General features: G+C 39.7%; 1 protein-coding gene across 5 annotated transcripts in view; it reads right to left on the minus strand.

Annotated features, from left to right (window-relative positions):
- The window catches only part of Rnf180 (ring finger protein 180), a 153084-nt gene that overhangs the window by 120339 nt on the left and 6626 nt on the right, over nt 1-26119 (minus strand). For all 5 annotated transcript variants that reach the window (XR_009592407.1, XM_060385689.1, XM_021654028.2 and 2 more), the window contains exon 2: nt 9848-9982. Coding sequence is in view for 4 of the 5 variants with exons in the window: in XM_060385689.1 (XP_060241672.1) it covers nt 9848-9982 (135 nt within the window). In the remaining variant the exon portion in view is untranslated. The remainder of the gene's footprint in view (nt 1-9847; nt 9983-26119) is intronic.

A 26119-nucleotide genomic window follows, 5' to 3' on the forward strand; every position in this document is an offset into this window, starting at 1 on the left:
TTTCACGTATTCTTATAAATTGACAATAATATTCATCACATGATATTGATCATAACCCTAAGAAGCCATTACCCACTGTTAACTCTTTCCATGCTTCCTGAATGTTCCTACATAGACAAATATCAAAACCACAGCTGTACATACGTAAAACTTAACAATACGAGTTCTTATGATTTTTATTAAGCAGAAAATACTTATGTTATGTTCACTGTGCCTGAGCAACTGCTTTAAGCAGTTTTGCATGTTATAGATAAGAATGCTGAAACAAGTAAAATTAAGCAACCATTCAGCAACTTGTCAAGGATGGTTGACATCCTTGTCAAGGACGGGAACATCCAGTCAGTTCAGCTTCAGGATTCATGTCCTCAGACACTGAGCTTCCAACAGACATCTCCTGTAGCAGATAAATGCTACAGATTCTAGGACGATGCACGAACCTGTATCTCCTGCCTGAGCACAGTTAGAGCACTGGCATTTTCTCTAACACTCACAAAAAACAAACTGAAGACATACCTTTAAACTAACGGAAATAAGCTCTTTGATCACCTCCCCCTGAGGAAGGAGCAGCCTTATCAGGCCACAGAAGAAGACAATGCAGCCACTCCTGATGAGACCTGATAGACTAGAGTCAGAGGGAAGGGGAGGAGGACCTCCCTTTTCAGTAGACTGGGAGAGGGACATGGGTGGGGAAGAGGGAGGGTGGGATTGGGAGGGGAGGAGGGAGGTACAGGGGGGATACAAAGTGAATAAACTGTAATGAATAAAAATAATAATTAAATAAAAAAAAACGAAGCCTTAGTTACCTCCTCTTAGTGGGATGGTTCACCAATGATGAACTCGATTATTTGTATCCTGTTTACATCAAGTTAACACCAGGAGGTGAAACTGGATGTCTTCAAATGGAACCAATGAGTGAAGCCTTTATCTAACCACAGAATGTAATAGAGAAACAGAAGCAAACCAAACCTTCTCAGCAATTAAAAACAAGGAAATCATGAAATTTGCAGGTAAAAGGTGGGATCTAGAAAAGATCATCCTGAGTGAGGTATCCCAAAAGCAGAAAGACACACATGGTATATACTCACTTACATAGTCCTATAAGATAGGATAAATATACTAAAATATGTGCACCTAAAGAAGATAAACAAGAAAGTGGACCCAGGGTAAGATGATCAATCCTCACTTAGAAAGAGAAATGGGATGGACATGGGAAGTAGAAGAAAACAAGAAACAGGACAGGAGCCTACCACAGAGGGCCTCTGAAAGACTGTACCTAGCAGCGTATCAAAGCAGATGCTGAGACTCATAACCAAACCTTCGGTAGAGTACAGGGAATCATATGATAAAAGGGAGAGTTAGTATGGCCAGGAGAGGACAGGAGCTCCACAAGGACAAAAATATATCAGGGCACGGGGGTCCTCTCTGAGACTGTTTTTCCAACCAAGGACCATGTATGGATATAACCTGGAACCCCTGCTTGGATGTAGCCCATGGTAGCTCAGTATCCAAGTGGGTTTTCCTAGTAAGGGGAACAGGAACTATTTCTGACATGAACTCAATGACTGGCTCCTTTACCCCTGCGCCCCCCCCCCCCCAAGGAAGTAACAGCCTTGCTAGGCCACAGAGGAGGACATTGCAGCCAGTCCTGAAGATACCTGATAAGCTACAGTCAGAGGAAGGGGAGGAGGACCTCCCCTAGCAGTGGACTTGGAAAGGAACAGGGAAGAGATGAGAGAGAGAGGGTGGGGTTAGGAGGGAGTGAGGGAGGGGGCTATGGTGGGGATACAAAATAAATAACCTGTGATTAATATTAAAAAATAAAAATTAATATAAAAAAGCAGATAAACAAACTTAGCTTTTGATATAACAGTGATGGAAGTTTACTGAATGTACATGGTATAAGAAGAGGCCTTACCCTGAACTAAACTGAGGATACCTTTGTATTGCCTTCCTATGATAGCCCACATTATCAAATTGCATAGTAGCCAGAGGGCACTCATGAGTGGTATAGATCATTGTAAGGATCTTTCAACGTGTGGGCATGTTGGTCAGTAGAAGGTCCACAGGGCTCAGGACAGAAGAGCAGGTCTTAATGAGCCTCTACCCTTTGTGAAGACACAATGAAATACTTATAAGTATAAATAGCAAGGTATAGAAATATGCCATACATTTATTAAGTTATTTGGATCTTTATGTAACATATGAATGACTAAATGTTGGGTGTAAACTATGGTGTGAAATGAAACTACAAGTATATTTATTTACACATAAACAAACAAAACTAACAGAAATAACAGATTAACTTAGAAAGATGGATTTAGGGAGGAAGCTTACAGGTAGAGGAACATATCTAGAGGTGTGTGTGTGTGCGTGTGAATGCATATGTCTTACGCATGTACATGTGTGTATGTGTATGCATTTGTATGTCTGTGTGCATGTGCATGTATCTGTGTATGTACATGTGTGTTTGTGTGTCTGTATAAGTGTGTGCAAACACATGCTCACACCGGCACGGCGTATTCCTCTGTGACATGGAAGCTGAATGGAAACTGTTCTGAGGAGGCAGAGTAGACTACAGTGGGGAAAGAGTAAGGAGCAGAATGGTGGGGCAAACACAAGAAAAGGACAGTGCTGTGTACACGTGTGAAACGTCACAGTGAAGCCCACTATTTTGTACTCTAAAGGACTAAACAATAAACGTAAAAGAATGATGGACTCAGAAGCAGCCTGACCCAGGAACTTAAAGCCTTTCTGACAACATAACAAGCTGTTAGAAAGTTCCTTGGCAATAAGGAACTACACCTAGATAAGGCTAGTTCACTACGATGCCTAGGAGATTATTTATATCAAGTGAAACGTGACAGGACAGAGGAGAGAAAAACAAACCAACAACTAAGCTAATTTCACATAGAGCTGGCAGGAAGATACCTACATGTTTATAAATAAAATAATATATTTAGGCAGCAGGGGGCACTCGTGCACCTCTCTTACAGTTTACTTGATGGGCCTGGATGGCTTTAGCTGCCTATGCAGGTTTCACCATTGTATGAGACTTAATTTTTAAAACTGCACTGTGTGGTTTGAATGTTTAAGCGCTGACGATTTATCACCATTAAATGATATTCTGGAAGATGCTTCCAACCTGATTTTCAAGTGTAAGCAAATTTATTAAAAAATAAGAACAAATAGTTTACCTACTGCAGCTGATTATACCTAGGGATAAAACTCTGTTGTAAGACCCTCATTTCGAATTATTATGTGTTTTTAACTAAATATTTACCAGGGTTACAAATTTAAAAGACCCCAACTTGTTTGGATTCCCTGTTTTGTCTTCTTTGTTTGTTTATTTTATGTTTATCCTGAAATGGATGTTTGAAGAATAAAAACTCCAATTAAAAGATCAGAATGAGGAGAGGAGATGGAGGTGGGAAAAGGGAGGGAGAGAATGAGAGGGACAGAGAGAGGCAGGGAGAAACCGACATCCATGCCTCTTTCCTTTCTCTACACAGTCTTCAATGCTTAAGGAGAGCTTTGTAAAGTTCAGAGGTTATGCCACACCTTACGAGTGACTTCTCATCTCTTACAACACAGATCAAACTTTTCAGTTTGAGTTAAAAGCTAGCAGACTAAGGATGTTGAGCATTTCTTAAAGCACTTCTCTGCCATTCGATATTCCTCTACAGAGAATTCTCTAGCTCTGTACCCCATTTTTTAATCGGTTTTCTTGATTTGTTGCTGTTTAACTTCTTGAGTTCTTTATATATTCTGGATATTAGCCCTCTATCAGATACAGGGTTGGTGAAGATCCTTTCCCAATCTGTAGGCTGTTGTTTTGTTCTGACGACAGTGTCCTTTGCTTTACAGAAGCTTTTCAGTTTCATGAGGTCCCATTTATTGATTGCTGATCTTAGAGCCGGTGCTGTTGGTGTTCTGTTCAGGAAATTGTCTCCTGTGCCAATGAGTTCAAGGCTCTTCCCCACTTTTTCTTCTAACAAATTTAGTGTGTTTGGTTTTATGTTGAGGTCTTTGACACACTTGTACTTTAGTTTTGTGCAGGGTGATAAATATGGATCTATTTGCATTTTTCTACATGTAGACATGCAGTTAGATCAGCACCATTTGTTGAAGATGTTGTCTTTTTTCCATTGTATAGTTTTGGTAAACTTGTATAACCACTTTGGAAATCAATCTGGCCCTTTCTCAGAAAATTAGGAATAGTGCTTCCTCAAGATTCAGCCATACCACTTTTAGGCATTAATCCAAAATATGCTCAAGTACACAACAAGGACATTTGCTCAACCATGTTCGTAGCAGCTTTATTTATAATAGCCAGAACCTGGAAACAACCTAGATGTCCCTCATCTGAGGAATGGATACAGAAATTGTGGTATGTTTACACACTAGAATACTACTCAGCAATTAAAAGCAAGGAAATCATGAAATTTGCAGGCAAATGTTGGGATCTAGAAAAGATCATCCTGAGTGAGGTATCCCAGAAGCAGAAAGACACACACAGTATATACTCACTTATAAGTGGAGATTAGACATATAGGATAATCATACTAAAATCTGTACACCTAAAGAAGCTAGGCAAGGAGGACCCTGGGTAAGAAGATCAATCCTCACTCAGAAAGGCAAAAGAGACTGACATTGGAAGAGGTAGAAAATAGGAAATAGGACAGAAGCCTACCACAGAGGCCTCTGAAAGACTCTACCCAGCAGTATATCAAAGCAGATGCTGAGGCTCATAACCAAAGTTTGGGCAGAGTATAGGGAACTTATGAAAGAAGGGGGAGAGAGAAATACCTAGAGGGAACAGGAGCTCCACAAGGAGAACAATAGAACCAAAAAATCTGGGCCCAGGGGTCTTTTCTGAGAGTGATACTCTAACCAAGGACCATGCATGAAGATAATCTAGAACCCCTGCACAGAGATAGCACATGGCAGCTCAGTCTCCAAGTGGGTTTCCTAGTAAGGGGAACAGGGACTGTTTCTGACATGAACTCAGTGGCTGGCTCTTTGATCACCTCTCTCTGAGTAGGGGAACAGCCTTACCAGGCCACAGAGAAAGACAGTACAGCCAGTCCTGATGAGATCTGATAAGCTAGGGTCAGATCAAAGGGAAAGAGGACCTTCCTTATTAGTGGATTTGGAGAGGGGCATGGGAAGAGATGAGGGAGGGAGGGTGGCGGGGCATGGGAGGGAATGAAAGAGGGGCTACAGCTGGGATACAAAGTGAATAAAGTATAATCAATATAAAAAAATAAAAATTAAAAATAAAAAAGCTAGCAGATGCCCATCCTTCCAGATTCATGTCTTGATCAGCCCCCTATTTAATCCTCAGTGCCAATACAGCAACCACTTTCAGTTTTGTGAGTGTTCCACAGGGACTCTGGGCATGCTGGCACTGAAGGTTTCCATGCTCTGTGTTCTGTACTGCCTTCACTTAGTACTTCCTGAGAAAAGCCTTTTCCTTGCAGATAGGCCCAGCACCCTGCAAATCCTCTGCCACTCTTACTGTGCTGTACTTTTCCTCTTGCCAGTTCTACAGATAATAACTGAATACTTCTTAGATTGTCTAATATCTAATATTTCTGTGATTGGTAAAACATAAGAAATATTTAATATAAAAACAGAGTCATTACAATGGATCTATGGTTATAAAAGAACTATTATATTAATATGGTATCAATACAATAGTGAATGATATATCTTGGAAACTTCACATGGACAGATCATCTCTTCTGTTTGTCTTCAAATTTCCAGTGCCAATAACAGGACCTGTGGAGGCACAATCCACTCAGGCTGCCATGGTAAAACTCCATAAGCTGAAGGACCTAAATAACAGAAATACAGTGTTGCACTGTTCTAGAGACCAAATGGCCATGGTTAGGACACCAGCACGTCTGGGCTCTGGTGAGGTTCTTTCTGTCTTGCAGACAGCTCCCTTTTCTTTTTACCCTCAAACAGTCTCTTGCCTTATAAAGCCACAGCCTTGCTGGATTAGAGTCTTATCTTATGACTTATTTTCCTAAAAGCCTCACCCCCAGAAACATATGAACTTTGCAATTTAGAAGTTTGCAATTTAGCCAAATTGACTAGATGGGAATCCTTGCATTGTTGTTTACTATGTGACCTCGACAAGTTGCTAAAAGTTGTTTAATTTTGCTGACACTGTGAGTATAGATGGGACAGCTGTTAGTGTATGTATAGAGGAAGAGAGAATGGGGCCCAGAATGTGTGTAAGTTCAATGCAAAAAATGCAAGATTGCAAATAGAAAAAAGAGTGCTGAAAAAGACAGCATTGAAATTTAGGATGTGCCATGACTGGAAAAGAAGGGATAAACTCCAACAGCCGCCAATGAGATGGCAGTATCAATGGAGGCTGTAATTCCAAGATCCCTTTTCTGTCTGAAGAGAGTCATAGCGTGAGGGGCATCAACGGGCACAGGCACCCAGCGAGGCATGCGAGTAACCAGGGCATACCTAAATTCACTAGCATTCCAGCATTGGGCAGAAAAGCAAGTATCATCACCACAATTACTTGGCTCTATCTGGCTAATAATGAATAAAAATGGGGGATATAAACAAACAGGTGTGGGCTTATAGGAAATATTATGAGAAGCCTTAACCCCACGGCATTAGCCATGAGTCATACTGTGCAGACTGCTCAGACCCTGAATAATCTTTTAGCCAATGTAGCTCATGCCTTAGATGTACAAAAAGGAATTAATGCTCAACTAAAAGGAGGCTTGATGGTGTTCAATCAGAGGATTGACCTCGTGCAGGAGCAAATTGATACCCTATGGCAAATCGCTCAACCTGGCTGTCAATGAAAGTATGTTGGACTTTGTGTCACTAGCATACAACATGAGAAATTTTCCTGTGCTGCAAATCTGTCTAAACAATTGTCTAGCTATATTTTAGGTAATTGGACTGGAGAATTCGGTACTACGATGGAGCAGCTGAGAGTGGCCATTATCACAGTAAATTCTACCAGAGTGGATGCAGGACTAGCCACAGGATTATCACCATGGATTGCTGTAGCCATGAATCATCTGAAGGAATGGGCGGGCATGGGAGCGTTAGCAGGCCTTCTGGTGTTGGTCACCTTGGTTTGCCTGTGGTGTATATGCAAGATTAGAGTCTCACAACAGCGTAATGCAGCCATGATCATTCAGGCCTTTACAGCCATTGAAACAGGACATTCTCCCCAAGCATGGTTGGCTACCATAAAAAGCTAAAATGTTATGCTCAGGATGCGAGGCTAAGCACTGCACTCAGGGTCAGCCACTTTCGACCCAGAGAAGAGCAAGTCTGATTGCATGCGGGTTGATGCCCCAGGTCCCGCCTCTGAGAAAAAGGTATCAGACGGGTCTGATGCTCTTTGGGTGGATGACACCTAAATGAACATCGGTACAAAGTCCCAATTTATTTCTAATATCAGAGATCAGACCTCTACTCTTGCCTGATGCGTCTAAAACAAAAAGGGGGAACTGTAGAGAGCTGCGTAATGCTGAGCCCTAAAGATGGAGCTGGTTTTCGCCTTCCACCTTCCCGATGGTGAGTGCTCTCTGTCACAAACAACTCCACATTTGGCTAAGGCTGAGGAGCTGGCTTGCTTCCATGTATGTGGACCTATCTGCATTGCCCACGTGGCACGCTGGGGTTGGCTACCCAGAGGCTATTTAAGCTGTGGGCTGGCTTTCCCCAGGGTCAGATGATTGTTCAAGGTTCCTGAATAAACTGCATTGAGAAAAAAAAAAAAGGGATAAACAGCCCATAACCTAAAAGAAGGAACTATTGATCAGTGTTACATGCTGTAGGGTGATCTAGGTGACCAGATAGTGTCTTCAGTGTGCATTTGAACATCAGAGATATCTAGAGGACGCTCCTGTGAAAGCTGCCTCCTATATTTGTGCAGAGATTGCAAAACACTGTTACGTCCTCGCATACAGACCCGCAGTGGGAGTTATAGCTGTGCACTGGTCTTCCCAAGACATTGTGCATCAATGTTTGCTACAGTTGGGATTGCGGTAGGGGCAGGTATCGGACTGTAGAGGGGCTTGGGAAAGAGAGTTAAAGACTAGTCTAGGACTCACTATAGAACTCTTCAATAAATAAGTGGGTTTGACTCTTCCATCACCCACTTCTGTTAAAGCAGTGGCTGCCATGAGCACACCAACAGATATTTGTTCAAATGAAATGACTGTTGGATCCTTTCCCTTCAATTATTAGCTCAGATTCTCTCTTGCCTGATTACCTGGGTGGTGTCTTTCATCCATAACCTTAAAATGTTTCATTATTTACTTATTACTTCTGAATATTTTGTGTTTCGCTAGTAGCAGCATATCCAGATATACTTAAGTAAGTTTAAAATTAACAGACTTTTATCATCATACAAATATATAAGGTACTTTGAACAGCTTTACATATATTTTTATAATGAATACACATTATATGAATAATGCACAGAGATGAAAGTCAGATGGAAAGCAGCTAGGGATAGTGGCAAGACAAATAAGCAAAACAAACTTCTCGGTGTCACAACTGTTTGGTGATTGCATATGAATAAATAAAATTACTGGATTATATTTTTAAATGGGTATATTTTACAGTTCTCAAATCACATTTTTGAAATAGCCAAAAATACATGCACAGATATATGTCTATATATTTTCATATTCTCTCTTCTGGGAAACCTTCTTCACCAGGTACTGGTCAGGCACCAGCACTCTTCCCATCAGGCTATGCGGGCCTGTCTTAAACCTCTTAGCTCTCAAAGCATTGCAGCCTGTTTTTTACTCTGCACCACACCTTATACCAATGCATCCTAGAACTGTCCAGACTCTCTGCCTAGACACATTGTAAACTTGAGTAAAAATTTTTTACCCTTGGTCTCTCAAATCTCCTTATACTTGGGCAGAGGTAATGGATTAGCTTCCATAGAGGGCCACTCTGAAGAATAAACAACAGAAAAATAAATGATGGAAATATAAACAATTTGACTATTAAATGGCTTTGAATCAATAAGCAAGGAAAAGGTACCCTCCTCCATCACCAGTTGCCAGGAACATACGAACCAAATTTTAATGATACACCACTACGTCCATCTGCCTGAATGGACAAATCATAAAGATGAAATGTACTGGAGCAACTGGAATTCTCATACACTGCTATTGGAATGATCACTTTGGAAAACTGTTAGCAATTGATTAAAAAGTTAAGGTCTATCTATCCTGTGACTGAGATACTCATCTTCAAAGACATCAAAAAAGTGACAAAACACACAAATTTCGATAGCATAAAATGACAATAAGCACAAATAATCTAAAATGAGTAAGTACAAAGGTTCCTCAGCGTGAAACAATGGTAAACGTCACACTCCTAAATGACAGAATTCAGCAAATGGCTGCCCATGGCATATACGTGAAACTGTAAAATCTGACGTTGGGGAAAACATAAGGCAAAAGGAACATGCAAGTGGTTTTACTTCACTGGAAAGAACAGCAGGGACAGGCGACGTCAGCCTATGGAAACAGCGCAATGAAGCAGGTACCTGGAGTGGGAGGTACCGTGGCTGAAAGGAAGCAAAACAGACTTTTGGGGTCATGGAAATGTGTGTCTTGAACTGATTCATACCAGAGCCAATTAAGTTTATCAAGCTGTAAGCAAGTTTTATTCTATACAAATTATATCCAATGAAATGTTAGGTTTTCGACCACTGAAATGTAACAGATTCGAAAAGGTACTTGTCATGTTTTCAGGCGTGGGGGAGTAGGTGTGCGCACAGTGGTGTAACTCCACATTTCTATGCTCCAATGTTCTTGAAGTCAGCAAAACTCACCTCAGTCACTTGATTCCCAAGGTAATTCATGAAGCAACCAGAACTGGCGACACATTTTCTACATTTCCAACAATGGAGGTTACTTATTTGCTCTTCACTGCTTTGTTTAGTTGTTGACTCTTCACTTCTTTTCATCTGTGGGAACAATAACAACTGTTAGAATGATAAGTTGCATCAGATAAGTTTGATTTCCAAATCCTTACAGCAGCAGTTACAGGTGGAGAGACAATAAGCATCTTTTACTGTGGTGCTAGATACTCCAGATCCCCTACCAGGTGTCCCGACCAAAAATCAGTGTCGGGACTGCTCGGTGACACTGCCAGCTGCAGGATCACACCTGTGCAGGAACTTCCAACATTCCCCAGCAGGGGTAAAGGTGTTTCGCTTGACATCGAAGACACCTATGTTGGTAGTGGCTCTGAGCCAGAATTCCTTAAATCTCCCATAGATAAATTCCTTTCCTAGACCACTTGTGTGGACATGCCTTTTCCTGTAGTCTAGACACAGCGTGATTTTCACTCATTGCTCATTAAGAGTGCAAGCTGTAGCACTCTGTAAGGTCCCAAACTGATACTGTAGTGAGTACAGCGCCGCCGCTGGGGTCTGGCGCTGAGGTCTCTGCAATCCTAACAGACCACATGGACAGGTGCTCCTTTGTGGAGTAGCCCTGCTACAGCTTTTGGAATGACTTTAACAGTTGGTTTTGGGAGATGAAACAGATACCTATCTGCTAGTTACTATGTCCACACGGCAAGGAACACTTCATAAAATGTCTGACAGAAAACTCCATTTAATTCTGATTCTGATAATGTGTTATGCAGTGTTTACAAGCTCATTTTCTTTCTAGAGTGTTTTATGTCTCTCACTATTGATTTTTTTTTTAAACCAGAGCTCAAAAGAAAATCCAAGAAGCCACTGCAGTGCTTTTAAGAGTCGTGGGAGGACTGCTTAGTGGGTAGAGAAGATTGCTGCCAATGCTGAAGCCCCATTTGATCCAACAGACCTACACAGCAGGAGAGAAACAAGTCCAGCAAGTTGTGCTCTGACCATCACAAAAGTGCTATGGCAGGTGTGTCCTACCTTTATACACACAAAATAAATAAATACATGTATTTTTTAAAAAAAGAATCAAAGCAAGGAATTATAAATATTCATTGTTCATTCCATTTTTGTGGCTTTTTGTTTTTATTTCTGATTTTTGTTTGTTTGACTTTTGTTTTTGAAAAAGAGACAAAAAACAACATAAACTTGGATAGGTAGGGATGTGGGAAGGATCTGGGAGAAAATGGAATATGAAGAAAACATGAACAAATTATATTGTCTAAATTTTTTAAATAAAAATATAAAAAATAGGATATTGAAATGGAGGTTAAATATACATGCTTTACATTTTTGTGAAATTGAAGTGTTTATTGTAACTGATGCTGTAAAAATTTGGAAATCAAACTTATTTTTAAACTTTTTATTGATTCTTGGTGAGTTTCACATCATGAACTCCAGTCTCACTTGTGCTCATCTTCCCTCATATCTTCCCTTCACTCTTGCAATCTCCCCCAAAACACACACACACACACACACACACACACACACACAAAACAAAACCAAAGCATAGAAAAGTATCTCATTGTGGAGACTGTAATATGTCACAGTGTGTCTCAAGTATATCCCTCTGTCCACACATCTTTACTTGCAAATGCTCATTATAATGAGTCATTGATCTGGTTCAAGATCTCTGGCTTCTGTGGCACCATCAATATTGGATCCTCACTGGGGCTTCTCCAAGTTATCCTGTTGCTGCCCTGTGTCATGGAGATCCTGCAGCTTTGAATCAGCAGAACCTTTCCTGTCAACATGTCCTAACCTTTCACAGATGATACAGATTTTTGGGGTAGGCCAACTCAGAGCCCTGGATCTGGTCCTGGGTGGTAGCTGAGCTGGTCAGCTTGCCATCTCTCTCTTTTCTGTACCACCAGGGCCAGTTCTCTAGCACTGCTCGGGCTAGGCCAACTAATGCTGCCATCAGCAGGAGGCATGGTCAGCTCTCCTGCTCTCATCCCCTTGGAGCCAGCTCACCTGTACCCATGCCTTCAGGGCCAGCTCCACAGTGCTGCCCAGTGTCGGTGCAAGACCCAATTTCCCAAATGCTGCAACCTGTGAGGGGCTGGAACAGTTCTCCTGCTCTCACACCCTGGGGGCTGGCTCACCTGTGCCTTCCCCATCATGGCCTGTCCCACTGTTGTCCAGATGAGGACCAGGGTCCACTCTCCTGAGTGCTACAGCCAGTGAGGAGGCAAGGTGTCTCTTTGCCCATTGCCAGCGACAAAGTGCTTAAAGTGGTGGAGAACAGGAGAACAAGGCCCATTGAATCAGCAGAGCAGGGCTCAAACGGGCTCGCAGAGACCAATGCGGCAAACTCAGGGCCAATAGGGGTCTGCACCAGGTCCTCTGTATAGGTGTTATGGCTGGTAGCTTGGTGTATATGTGGAATCCTGACAATTGGAGCTGGTGTGTCTATTACTCTTTTGCCTGATGCTGGGACTCTTTTCCTCCTGTAATATGTCATTGCCCAACCATGATAACAGGGCTTTTGCCTTGTTTAACTGTATCTTGTTTTGTCATGTTTGGCTGTTGTCGATTGGTCTTTTGTAAGCCTACTCTTTTCTGAAGAGGAAACAGATTGGGAGTGGTTCTGGAGAAGAAGGGAAGTGGGAGGAGGTAGGAGGACTGAAGGAAGGGGAAACTGGGGTTGGATGTATTGTATGAGAATCTATTTTCAATTGAAGAAATAAAGTGGTGGTGGTCTTTATTAGACTGCAGTGACTTTAACAGATACTCAGTGGAGCAGTTTACTAGACCTGTTGACAATGCAGATGGAGAGGTTCAGAATAGTTCCATCAATTGAGTCTATCTTGCAACCTGAGTGTTTTCCATCAATACTTTTAGACCTATCCTTACAATAGTTACTGAAAGCTTAACACATGCTGGACTCTGAGAATAGGCAGGTGAATTGCTTCATCTTCTGCCTCAGTGGTGCCCTCTGTGCTATAGAGATTAGGTCTCATCCTTAGCACATCAAAAGTGCATCAAGAGCTTTAAACAACAATGCACCTACGCCCTACTCATGGAAGTTCTAACTTATTCTTCAGTGAACAAAGAGCCAGGAATAGCTGAACCTCTAATTATAAAATGTGGTTAAAACAAAAAACAAAAATGGATGAATGTCTACAATTAGTGTAACTTCATCAGCTATAAGTCAGGGCCGTAAGAGAAGAAACTTATAGATTGATAATATACAAGTAGAGAGGATTTAATTATAATAGTTATGCATGTTAGGAAATTCTTATAATCCTGCCACTTGAGAGCCTGAGGCAGATGGAGACTTTGAGGATAGTCTAAGCAACACATTGAGTGCTAGACCAGCCTGAGCTATGTAGAGAGATCCTACTTTCAAAAAAGCAGAAAACAACAACAACAACACACACCCTTGGCTGGCAGGCTCAACATGCCCCTCGGCCAGTTAACAGTTCTGATCTTCCAGCGATTAGGCATAGTTCTGACTTCATTAACTGACTCATCTTCCAACCCATTACAGCCCAGCAGATCACTTTATTTAAAATGCAACATAAATGACAACCAAAGATTTTAATCTGTAAAAGCTCTCCTATCTTGTTTCTGCATTGTTGGAATAAGGCCCCCGCCCCCCGACCCCAACACTACCTTGCCTAACTTGAGGACTTCTCTTTCCCTTCAATATCCTTAACCTCTTTTACCTTAAACTCTTTTTACTTGGTAATCCTCAGCTAGGAACAGAGCCAACTAAAAAGACACTCACAAATGCTTATGTTCCCCTAAACCTGGATACTCAGGTCCCTTTCAGATATTCTTCTATCTCTCTAAGGTGCAGTAACGAACAAAACAAAACAACAGAAAGTAAAAAAAACAAAACAAAAAAAAAAACCAACAAATAAATAAGGAGATTTCAGTAAGTCCTCAGTCCTCAGTGACAACTACTTAGCTGTGACAACTCTTTCCTAACAATGATTTTTAAATCTATAGATCTGGTTTTGATTTTGTTCCAAAGATCTAGACCAGTATTTTAAATGCACAGATGTCAAATAAACATTTCTTTAAGACACTGCTCTGGGAGAGATGTTTGTGCTGGCAGTTCATTCTAAATAAATATGTGCAAATCTATAGATAGTTACTAGTCAGATTCAGATTCTTAGTATCTGAAACATCGCCAGTCCAGACTGTATGAAAAATATAATAGGCTTTGAAGACTTTGTAGAAATAAAAATTATTTATATTAACATAATCAGAATTTCATATACTAGCAGAGCATATTATAAAGTTAACCTGTTTCTTCTCACTTTTTGGTATGCATGGTTGTGTGTGTACTGTGTGTAGTGGTGTGTATGTCTGTGTACACATTCATACATGTATGTGGACATAGAAGCCAGAAGTCAGCATCAGTTGTCTTCCTCTATTGTTCTTTGCCTAAATTTTAGGCAGTATTTATTTATCATGTGCACATGTGTGTGGGCTTTTGTGTGCCAAAGTCCATGTTAAGGTCAAAGAAAAACTATACTGTCAGTTCTCTCATTCACGTGGCTCTAAGGGATTTAACTCAGGTTATCAGATTTAGAGAGAGGTGCCCTGAACCATTTCACCTGCCCCTTGCCTTGTTTTTTTGAGACACGGTCTCTCCCTGAACATGGAGCTCACTGATTAAGCTAGACTGGTAGGCCAGAAAGCCCACAGGATCTTCTTGTCTATCTCCTCAGGGCTGGGATTACAAGCACACAGCACCATGTCTGTCCTCTTACATGAATAACAAGGATCCAAACTCATGTCCTCATGTTTGCATGACAAGCAGTTTACTTAAGCTGAGCCATCACTCTCAACCTGCTCTTTTACTACTGTAATGTGGCTTCGCTGACTGGCACACAGCAGTGCTGGCTGGCAGCACACTCCCACTGGATAGATAGCACTACTCTACTGCTCCCCACAACCCTAGGAAGGGTTGGAAGAGCTGGCTCTTTTCTCATCATTGAGATCTCAGTCTCACCTCCTTCACAATATAATATAAGTATTATCTGTATTAAACTGTATGTCACTGGGCCACAGTCCAAGAGATTTTGATGTTTCTAGGTAAGACATAGAAACTTGCATATTTAATTGCTCAACAGGTGACATGTTCCAAGTTGAAGAAATGGATAGTGGTGGTTGAATGAAATGAACCCTGTAGGCTCATGGATTGAATGCTAGGCTCCCAGTGGGTGGACTTTTTAGAAAGGATTAGGAGGTTGCACCTTGTTGGAGGAAGTATGCCACTGGGGATGGATTCTGAGCATTCAAGAGCCATGCCAGGCCTAGTTGCTCTCTCTCTCTCTTTCTCTCTCTCTCTCTCTGCCTCCTGCTTATAGGCGATATTTAAGCTCTCACCTAATGCTCCAGTGCTGTGTATGCCTGAGGCCATCACACTCACTGCCACAATGAACATGGGTTCATCTTCTGCAACTGTAAGCAAGCCCTCATTTAATTGTTTTTTTTTTTTTTTTTTTTTTGTCTAACTTGCCTTGGTCATGGTATCTCTTCACAGCAATAAACAGTAGCTAAGACACTGATCTTCAGAATTTAAGCTAAGCCCCTGTGTAAAAAAGTAAAAGAAAAAACAAAACTCAACTGTAGCAGGCTTTTTCATAGTACAAGGGATCCTTGCAACAACTCTTTAGTATCTGATTGTGATTGGTCATATAGAATCTATCTATACATGTGATATGATTACAAAGAGCTAAACTGTGGTAAAATATGGCAACTCAAATGGTGAACATGGGTCCACCCTTTAACCTGTGGCTGAATGGGCCACATAAGGCTCTGAATGATGACCAACACAAAAAATCATAAACTTAAACACTGTGAGATTATTTTCAGATTTTTTTTGGGGGGTAACTGATTACATCATTCTAGGGACTTTGAAGATAATCACATCACAATGTTAGAAGGCTGGTCATGACCCTCCCAGCAGTTGTCATTTGCCAACAGCTCCTTCGATAGGACTTCTTGTCTACCTCCCTCTCTCTGAATAGGATAATTAGCAATTGAAGCTGCAATTTCAAATTACCTATAAGCTAAAAATTTACTGCAAAAATTATAAAGTCAAACTCACAGTCATCTTTTTTTTTTAAACCAATTGACTCTTCCGACATTTGTGTAATTCTCTCTTACTATCCTCATAATTTTGTCTGTACAGTTTTTAAATACAAATATTTGCATAGTTCCTTAGAAACTATACTCCTCTACCTTCAAATCTCTTCCATCTCTTCCTGTTACATTTTCTTTTCCTTTGGCGTCTGTGAACCAACAGTTCTCATCCTTTAAGTAGATGAGGTCAATTTTACATGCAGCAGATTGGCTCTAGGAATATTCAGTTCCCCTTCCTGTCTTCTCTACACATCTCCACGGAAACAATCAAGTTGTTTAATTCTTATTTGTTTTTATTACCAATTTGAGTTACTAAAAATCATGCTCTACTCATTCCAGTCACATAATTAAACATATTTTCTGACCCTAAAAAAAGTTATAACAAACATTTATTGAAATCACACAAGCAATATACAGATGTGAGCACCTCACACTACCTTTATCTTTTTGTGGAATCAGATGATCTGTTTAATAAATAATATAAGCACACTGTTCTAAAGCGGCAACTTGCAAAAAGTCTATATTGAAGTTTTGCTATCTTTTCATTAATTATTTGAGCATTTCATACAATATATTTTGATATGTAATCCCTCCCCTCCCAAATCTACGTCCCCTTCCTTACTCACTCAACTGTGTGTTTTATTCCATCAAGTTCAATTTGTATGCAATTACTTTTAAAAGTATGTGTGCTCCTCTGTTGGAGTGTTGACCTATAAGGTACCATCCCTTAAAGGAAATTTAAGCTTCCTCTCCCATCAGCTATCAGTTGTGAATAGCTCTTTAGCTAGAGGTAGGACTTCATGTCCACATCACCTTTCCTGGCTGGAATTCTGTCTGGTTTGGACTTGTGCAGGTCTTGTGCATGCTGCCACAACTGCTGTGAATTCATACATGCTGTGTCGAGAAACCACGATTACAGGAAAACTCTTTCTTTGTCATCGTCCACCAGCCCTGGCTCTTACAATCTTTCTCTCCCCTCTTCCATAATGATCCCTTGGGAATAATGGTGTAAGATAAATGTTCCATTTGGATCTGGGCATTCCGTTGTTTCTAATTCTCCTCAATTTGATGAGTTTAAAGTCTTCATCTCACTTGCCTTCTACTGAAGGAAAAAAGCTCCTCTGGTGAGGGTTGAGAGATACGTTACTCTGGGTTTCCATACCACATGGCTCCTTACACTTCTTTTTCCAGTGTTAATTATTAATTATGTTTGACCAATCAGTGGGAAACACTGAACTGAAGTCTTTCAGCTACGGATAAGAGACGAAAAAGAGGAAGGGTACAGCTGTGTTTATACTTACCTGAACTTGAAAGGGGAAACAACAGCTGGTTATCTACCAGCAATCTGTTTATGAAAGTGAGATGGCTTCTGGCCAATGACTTATTTTAAAAGGAAGGATGAGACGCTGAAACCCAACTTATTAATAAAGTAAGTAGTCTTTCAGCAGACTTGAACAACTTATGTGTTGGACACAAAAGCAAACCTATCTCCAGCTCAAACCTGAGAAGCTAGTTTGGGTTTAAACAAGTTAGGAAACTATGTAATTAACTTTAATAAACATGTGGCAGCAGTCCACATGACTTTATGGTTATCTTAATACACAGTATCCATACTCAAACACACAGTGGTCCTTATCTCCTTCACCATGTGTCCTGATAATGCTATAGTGTCTGACACTTCTTAAATACACTGAACACCTGAAAACAACAACAACAACAACAACAACAACAACAAACTGTTCCAAAAGTTACAGCTCTCAAGTACTGAACATATCAGCAGCATAATATTGAAAAATCACATTCATTAAAATTACCATCAACCTCAGTAAAAACACTCTTTAGTTATAGGACAACAGTAAAACTCATAAGGTCATGGTGCTGAAATCCAAGTTATCCCAAATTCTCAATTTAACTGAAAGATCAAATTTTGCCACATGTGACAAGTATGGAAAATGTTCACATATGAACATATACAGCCTTCCAGTCATTTTAGCAAACATCTTTCACAATGGGGAGGCTGCACAGTAGCTCTCAACTGAAACACAGGGCTTTTCTTCGGGAGTCTAATCAGCTTTCAATAGAATGCAGAGGGGCTTTGCAAGTTCTACCGACTTCCTTTTTCATAAAAATACTTAGGAATAAAGATAACGTGAGCAATACTTATGGTTTCACTAAAGCATATCTAACTGTGTGCCTGTGACCATGAAGAATAAAAGGATGACAGGCATGGATATGGCTCTCCTTACCCAAGACTGCATTGTATCTCGGTGATTAGAAGTGGTGAACACAGCAAACCACACCTTAAAAATTTTTTTAAACGGGTCTTAACAACACACTTTGAGAACGTATACTTAACACAAATCAGATCTCCCCAAAATGTTGCCTATGCAAATTTCCTTGCCCGATTATATCCTTTAAAATGTTTAAGGAGGACAAATAAGTCCCTGTGAAAAAACATTAGTAACCGCTTAGGCTGTAATTTTCTGTGACACTGAGCACTGAAATTACAACCCCCATAAAGAAGCCAAATTCTCTGTCTACCTCTGACTATTATTACTCTCTATAATAAAATGTAACTTGGGCACAGGTGTAATTCCATATGAAGGAATTTGGGATTTCCTTACTACCAATACATTTCTTCTAAAATAAGATTAAAATCAAGTGAGGTAAAACTGGTAGATATGTGAAAAAAAAGGTAATGCAGACCAATTTAGAAAACAAAATGGTGAGATCTGTTCAGTTCAGAACTCTGCAGAGCAGCATTTTACTTTATTTTTTGTTGTTGGGTTTTGAGAGTTTTGTTTGTTTTTCTGTGGTGTCCACGCTGGTCTTGAACTTCTGGACTCAAATAAGCCTCCTGCCTCAGTCTCCAATGTAGCCAGGACTCCAAGTGCTCAAAACCATGCTGTGCAATGTTTATTTTTAAGCATCTCAATATGTTAATTTTTTAATACAAGCACTATGATATGTTTGTAGGCATTATTCTGCAGGCTATTTAATCTCCTAAAGGTTGTATTATTAGACAGTCTCTGTGTAATGAAAAAAAATCTCCTCTGTAGATATTAAGGAATATCTTTTTTTTTTCAATGCTAGTGACATCTCAGTAGAAGGGATGCATTCACTTAAATAGTAGTCCACAACTGCTATGCAAAATGGGCCTCTGAACAGTGGCTGTTTACTGGACAAAACATTACACACAGTAACTGTGTTGAGAATAGGTTGTATAGATAAGGCGACTTTGAAAACTTAGTAGGATGTCAGCCCACCTTCTTGCTCTTGAACCCTGGTATCTGTTTTGATCACAGGAAAACTGTAAGGCAGAGCACTCCAACCTAAGTAACCTACAATGAATTAACAGAACTGAAAACAATGTGCTGTGATACACTATAAAGATGTACATTAATCAGTTTCCAATATAATAATCATAACTTTTTTTTTAAATCACAAAAGCTGTTCCCTGCTAAGTAGAACTGAAGATAACTTCGAAGCTATGTCTAGTTTCTTTTGGAATTTATGGCTCCTATTTAGTTCAATAAATAGTTTAGCACATGAATTATTTACTGCAAGCTGGCCTGATACATAAGCTCCCTTTTACATTGGCTTCCTCTAAGTCAAGGATATCAAATACTTCATCTGCACAAATAGGAGAACAAGCTGGGCTCTTTCCAAACTGCCAGTTTTACAGTTCTAGGCATGGGAGCTGCAGTGACTAAAGCCTCTAATTTATTAACTCTAAAACTGTCTAAATCTTGAATTACAGAAACATAATCTTCTTCAGTAATTGTTGACCTTAAACACTTCTGAGCTTGAAACTGATGAAGTACTGAAGTGCGTCTTAACAGCTCTTTGGTATTCAGGGTCATGAACTTTTTCTTAGAAAGTACCCCAACTGCTGTTGGTGGAAATCCGACATTTTCCTGACCAGCTCCTGTGCTGAACTACTGGTGCACAGCTGCTGGCGGTGTTTGGGAAGGCCGGGGCACCGTTCGTTACGAGGAGAGCCGTGATGTAGAACGTGAGCCAGTACGGGAAAGCCTTCGGGCCCACAGCATAACCCGATTCCCGTTCTCCCTGTGCTTCTTGAATGTGGAGCCACATGACCAGCTAGCCTCCTGCTCCTGTTACCATATGCTTCCCTGCTGATCCAGGTCCTCACTGCCAAGACAGAGTGCATCTGTTGGAAACTGATCCCTGAATAAACCCCTTTCTACTTTAAGTCAGGATGCTTTATCGCAGCAACAAGAAATGACAACAACACAATGAAAGAAATATGAATCCAACAGTTTTGTAACACGAATTTCCTACTCTGTCCAACAGGGTCTCTTAAACCACATAAACTTCAAGTGAAGTTGAACACCCCTTCTTAGTAATAAATCACCCTCCCCCTGCAGCCCAGGCACTTAAGTCTTGAAAGCCCCCTCGCTGTCTTTCAAACCACGTGATCCCTCTAGGGATTATAAAATGTCACTGAAGAGAGGCAGACATTTTCGAATTCCACACCCTGATTAGTTTTAGCCATTTCAACTGCAGCTACTCCTTGGTGAAAGAAGCAGATCCCAAAGATGAGTGAAACTACCAAGTGAGTGTGAACCACAGTCTCACGTCTCACAGACTAAACTTTATGGAGGAAGTAACATGTAAATCCTAGGCGAAGTTAATAAAGTACTGAGATATGCCTTTGAAACTAGAGTGTAAGTACTTGTATTTATGCGCACCCCAACTATACCCCACCTATTTAAATGGCTTCTACCTGTCCAGACAGCAGCACCAGTTGGGGACCCAGTGTTTACTATGCAAGCCTGTGGGAGACAGTTTCCATCCAAATCATAACACCACTGTACGACAATTTCTTAAGTTTTGTTTCAAGGAATACATCATAATGCAGCCAATGTTTTTTATTGGTGACAGTTAGCTAACTGTTACAACTTTTTAAAAATTGAGGAGACTCTACCATTAACATCTATTAAGTTTAAGTCACATAAACAGGAAGACACCAAATGTCTCAAATTACAAATGCGTATCTTTGGATTGTTAAATTTCTTTTCTGTAAATGAACAAAAAATTACTGCAATGCCCAAGACTAAAATGAAACACTATTCCGTGCACAATTCTAGTACAGTTTCACATATTTTTATTGAAATATTGTCATTCTAACAAATTCAGTGTTTTCTTCTTCCCAATATTAACTTTTTTTTAATTAAGAAATATTGTCTTTGACTAAAAGGTAATCAAAGAAATGAAAAATAAAGGATTACCTGTTGAATGAATATGAGATATAAACACTGAATAATAAAAATCAAGGAAATTTAGAGCAAAACCAAATTAAAACGCTGTACAATGAAATAAGTTTGAAAATTCAGGAGCTGTAAGCCCATTCTTTGAAAGCATTGAATAAAATGCTTTTTATTGATTACTATGAGCATTTGTACTTCTGTTCAACACACCATGCTTCTAAAAAATGAATGGTGTCTGCTTCTTCGATATAAAATTTATGCTGCAATAAAACCTATGTGCCCATGCCTACCTTTATTCCATATTGTTACTGGCATTAAAACATTTCTGTGCCCTTTACTGGGATGCAATGAATTTTATTTTTTCATTAAAACTTTCATATATAATCTATTTTTACCATAGTCTTTTCCTTCCCAATTCCTTCCACATCTTCCTTACCTCCATACCCACACAACTTTAGGCTGTTTCTCCCTCTCAGAGAAACAGAGAGACAGACAGAGTAGAGAGAGAGAGACAGACACACAGATAGAGAATCCAAACAAAGAATAACATATAATAAGATACAGTAAAACAAAGCAAAAAGCACACAAAAGATCATGGAGTCTATTTTGTGCTGGTCAACTAGTCCTGGGCATGGGGCTTGAGAAAACCAGTTTTCCCTTTCCCAGTAGTTATCAACTGCAAAGAGCATCTTGGCTAGGGATAGGACTTTGTGACTACTTTTCCTTTTCAGCGCTAGGATTTTGTCTGCTTTGACCCTGTGCACGCCTTGCGTGTGCGCTCACAGTCCGTGTGAGTTCATATGTGCAGCAATCATGCTCTGTCTGGAAGACGATATTCCCTTGGAGTCACCACCTATGGTTTGTACAGCCTTTCCTCCTCCTCTTTCTCATAGATCTCTGAGCAGGGAAGGGGTCGGTAGAGACGTCTTATTGTTCCATAATCTCTCTCTCTCTCTGCACATTGTCCAGTTGTAGGTCTCTGTGTTAATTAACATTTGCTGACAGAAGATAACTTTTCTGATGAAGAGTTATGCAATGATCTATGCACATAACAATTCTAACTCAAGTCAGAATGGCTAAGATCAAACAAATGAAAGTACATTCATGCAATGATTTGGAGAAAGAACACTCAGTCATTGCTGGTAGGAGTGGGAACTGGTACAGCCATAATGAAAATCAGTATAGAGGTTCCCCAAAAAGTTGAAAATGGATAGTTATAAATGATGTTTTTATGCTACACATAATTATCTATTCAATGCATATTTTTCTCAGCAACCATTACCTTGTTGAAGAATACAAAGACTATTCAAAATGTGGACTCTGATGGCATACAAGGGTAATACTGGTTGTAAGCTAGTTGGGTATGAGACAGTAGGCAAAGAATTTAAAAACTCATACAGGAAAATAGCCAAGGTAAGACCTGAGTATGAAATGAAATGAAATGAAGCTCCTCCCCAACACACATGCATACACACACACACACACACACACACACACACTCATGTGCATGCGCCCTTCAGGCAATTTCTCAGAGATAAGAGCTAAAACATATTTACTTTATATTAGACATATAGAAATGATATGAAGAATGTTTTTAACCAAAAGTTAATAGCTATTTGAAACTTGCCACACTTATATTCGATAAATATATTATCTTTAGTGGGTCAAAGAGCTTCAGATGAGAAGGTAGAAGCACAAATAACCACTAAACTTGCATTAGCATTGTTTTTCTCAGAACAAAGGGAATAATTGTAAAGAGACTTTCTTTTTGGCTACACAGATTTCTCCTGAAGATTGTATCTGGATGATGGGACCTTCTTTAAACAGTAGATAAAACACTAACTGGTAAGGCAAGAAACCTGAGCTTGTTTACCTAGTAATTCCACAGTCCTCTCAGAAGAGTGTTTGAGGCTCCTAGCACTGCTCCTGTTCACTCTACCTATAGCATCGGGAAGCTCATCTGTTCCCTGCGCTACTGGCCAGTGCTTGCATCACTGAACTAGCAGCTACGGCACTAATGTACACTGCTGCTCCTTTTACCCAGAACTCCCAGCAAAGGAGTGTAAGCAGGGCCGCATCTGTTTGGTGCCTTACAAAACAAGCTGTCTGATACACAGTGAACAGTATATGCTGTCGAGTTGGAGGCAAACAGAGCTATTGTTTTATTTGGGGCACTGAAAGCAGAGGCAGACATATCAGGTATAATTTCATTTGAAATCACCCATGAGCCAAACTGATGTCTGTGTGATGTCACATGGACTTACCCATGTAAATGCACAACTATACCATCTGTTTATGTGCATGCATAACATTTCCCTATAGAGACACTAGACTGGAATAGGGCCATGCTACAAAACAAACCTCAATGGCGTCACCTTTTTAAAGGTCCCTTATCCAAATATAGTCATGTTCTAAGATAACAGAAGTTGGAGCTTCAATAGAGGGATACAGTTTGGCCATAAAAACCAATCACCACATGCCTCCTGAGCTGTGCAATAGGAAAATTTCAGCACCATTCATGAAGCACCCTTAAAAACTTAAAAATGAACTAAGTCTAAACCAACTCAAGCACGTGCACATATGTGAAAACTACTTTGCATACTATATGAAGAACAGAAGGATATGTTAAATGATACAATAATCCAAATCTAGAATGTAGGAAAATTTTAAAGATAAACGAGTTGGGATTTTTTTTCTCAACAAATAAGATTTTTTTTAAAGGAAAGAGAAACTTGAGATATAATGTACCTATTGGTTAAGGAATATGGACAGGAAGAATACATTTTTTACAGTTATTGATAGCCCCATGAATACAGTTAATAATAGGGTATTGTATGAATGCACAATCTTACATATACAGTATATATATATAACTACGTATACTATGTCATCTATAATATACAGTTATAATATTATCACTTTGCATTGCACAAATATATAATTGTTATATTTAAATTTATGATATACAAATAAAAAGAGAACTGAGAGATGAGGAGCCATCAAATTTGGTGTCTAGACTTGTTTTCATCTTTAATCAAATAAATACTCACTAAAATAGATATTTATACACAACTGGAGAATATCATATATAAACTATGTAGTGGATGGTAATAAAAAACTTAATCTTGTTGGGTGTAACATACAATATTGTCACTATTATCTTTAAAGATCTTCAGACTGGAAGTAAATATTCATGTATTTTCAGACCAAAGCAAGCAATGTAGAAATGAATTATATATAGCAGAAGAGAGAAAGAGAAGGCTAATAACTATTAAAGATGGCTGATGAACACAGAACTCATAACATTCTTTTATATGTGTGATTTAAATTTTGTACAAGAGGTTTAAAAACAAACTTGATAAACAGGATATTGAGAAGAGACATTTTCTTAACTTCTACTTGAAAGCTAGGTCAACACAGACTTCTTTATAATCCCTCTTGGTCTGTTGATTATTTTTCATCCCTAATCTACAGTTCGAATGAGAAGATTCCAGTCTTGGCTTTACTTGGGAGTCTCAGCATCATGTGTACCCAAAGCTGCATTTCTTGTAGACATAAGACATTAAAGTGCAAGTCCCTAGACAACCCCACTCCCATATCAAGGTAGTTTTTTTATGTCATGTATCCATGACCAATAAGCACTCTCCCCTATTCCATGTTATTTTAGCTCCTGGGGCTCTATTCTCCAAATCAGGTTGTGTAAATTGATGGTATTTATCAGATATCAAGAACAGTGGCAGTTGATTGTAGTATACTTGTTCATATCATTGTATCCAGAAGCTTCTATTTCTCTTAACCTCTGTGAGAAAAACTAATTCCAATCACAGATGACATCACTCAGAATTAGAGCCATCACTCTTAGGGTTTGGTCTGAAAACTTCAGTAAAAGGATCTTCAGAGTCCTGAAGGGAAATGGCAGAAAGGAGTAGGGATCAAGGTGGACAGAGGTTAGTTCTTCCTCATTAGCTCTTTCAAAAACTACAATGGAGTACATGTCTCCTTTGCTATATCAAAGAAGAGTTCCAGCCCATAAAATGTGCAAGCTCATAGGTGCTAGCTAGGTCAGAAATTAAATTTGTAGAGTCAAAGCTTTGTTTTATGAAATCTGAAGCATTTTAATTCTCCACACTGAACATGACATCCTTCTTTAAGGTGCAAAATGGATTGCCTTCTTTTGCTCTTTCAGAGACTTCCCAGTTCTCTGCTGACCAGACAGGAGCTACCCCTGTTCAGCAGCCACCTTCTCTGTAGTCCAGCAACTCAGCTCTGTCACTTCTATTCCATCCACTCCGTTCTGCTGCAGTCCATGGATCCCTGGAAAGATTATACTCCAGAGCTCTGCCATAGCCTTCAAGGCTCATCTTAAATGTTTCTTTCTTTAGGGGAAGAATCTTCCTAAACCTACAAATGACCCTCTCTTACTTCATCTAAATGCCTTTTCTGGTTTTCTTTCCAAACACTGATCACACTCTTAACTACTTCTTCCACTAGCCTTTTTTGCTGAACTGCAAAATCCCCAATGGTTTCACCTTTTGGTAGCTGAAGGAAATTGATTCCAGGGCCCCCAGCAGGTACCAAAACACTAAGATGCTCAACTGACTCACTCAATGTGCCATCACATTTATGTATACTCTACACATATTCTTCTGCATATGATAAATAATCTATAGGTTACTTATAATATTGAAACAATGCAAATGGTATGTGAATTGTTGTTAAACTATGAAAGTTTAGTGAATGACAAGAAAAAGTTCAGACAGTTCTTTCCCCTAATACTTTAGATAAATGTAAAGATATGAAACTTGAAGTGCAAGTTTCTGGTTCCTTTAAAGAC

This window comes from Meriones unguiculatus, chromosome 6 (assembly GCF_030254825.1).
Source record: "Meriones unguiculatus strain TT.TT164.6M chromosome 6, Bangor_MerUng_6.1, whole genome shotgun sequence".
NCBI lineage: Eukaryota > Metazoa > Chordata > Mammalia > Rodentia > Muridae > Meriones > Meriones unguiculatus.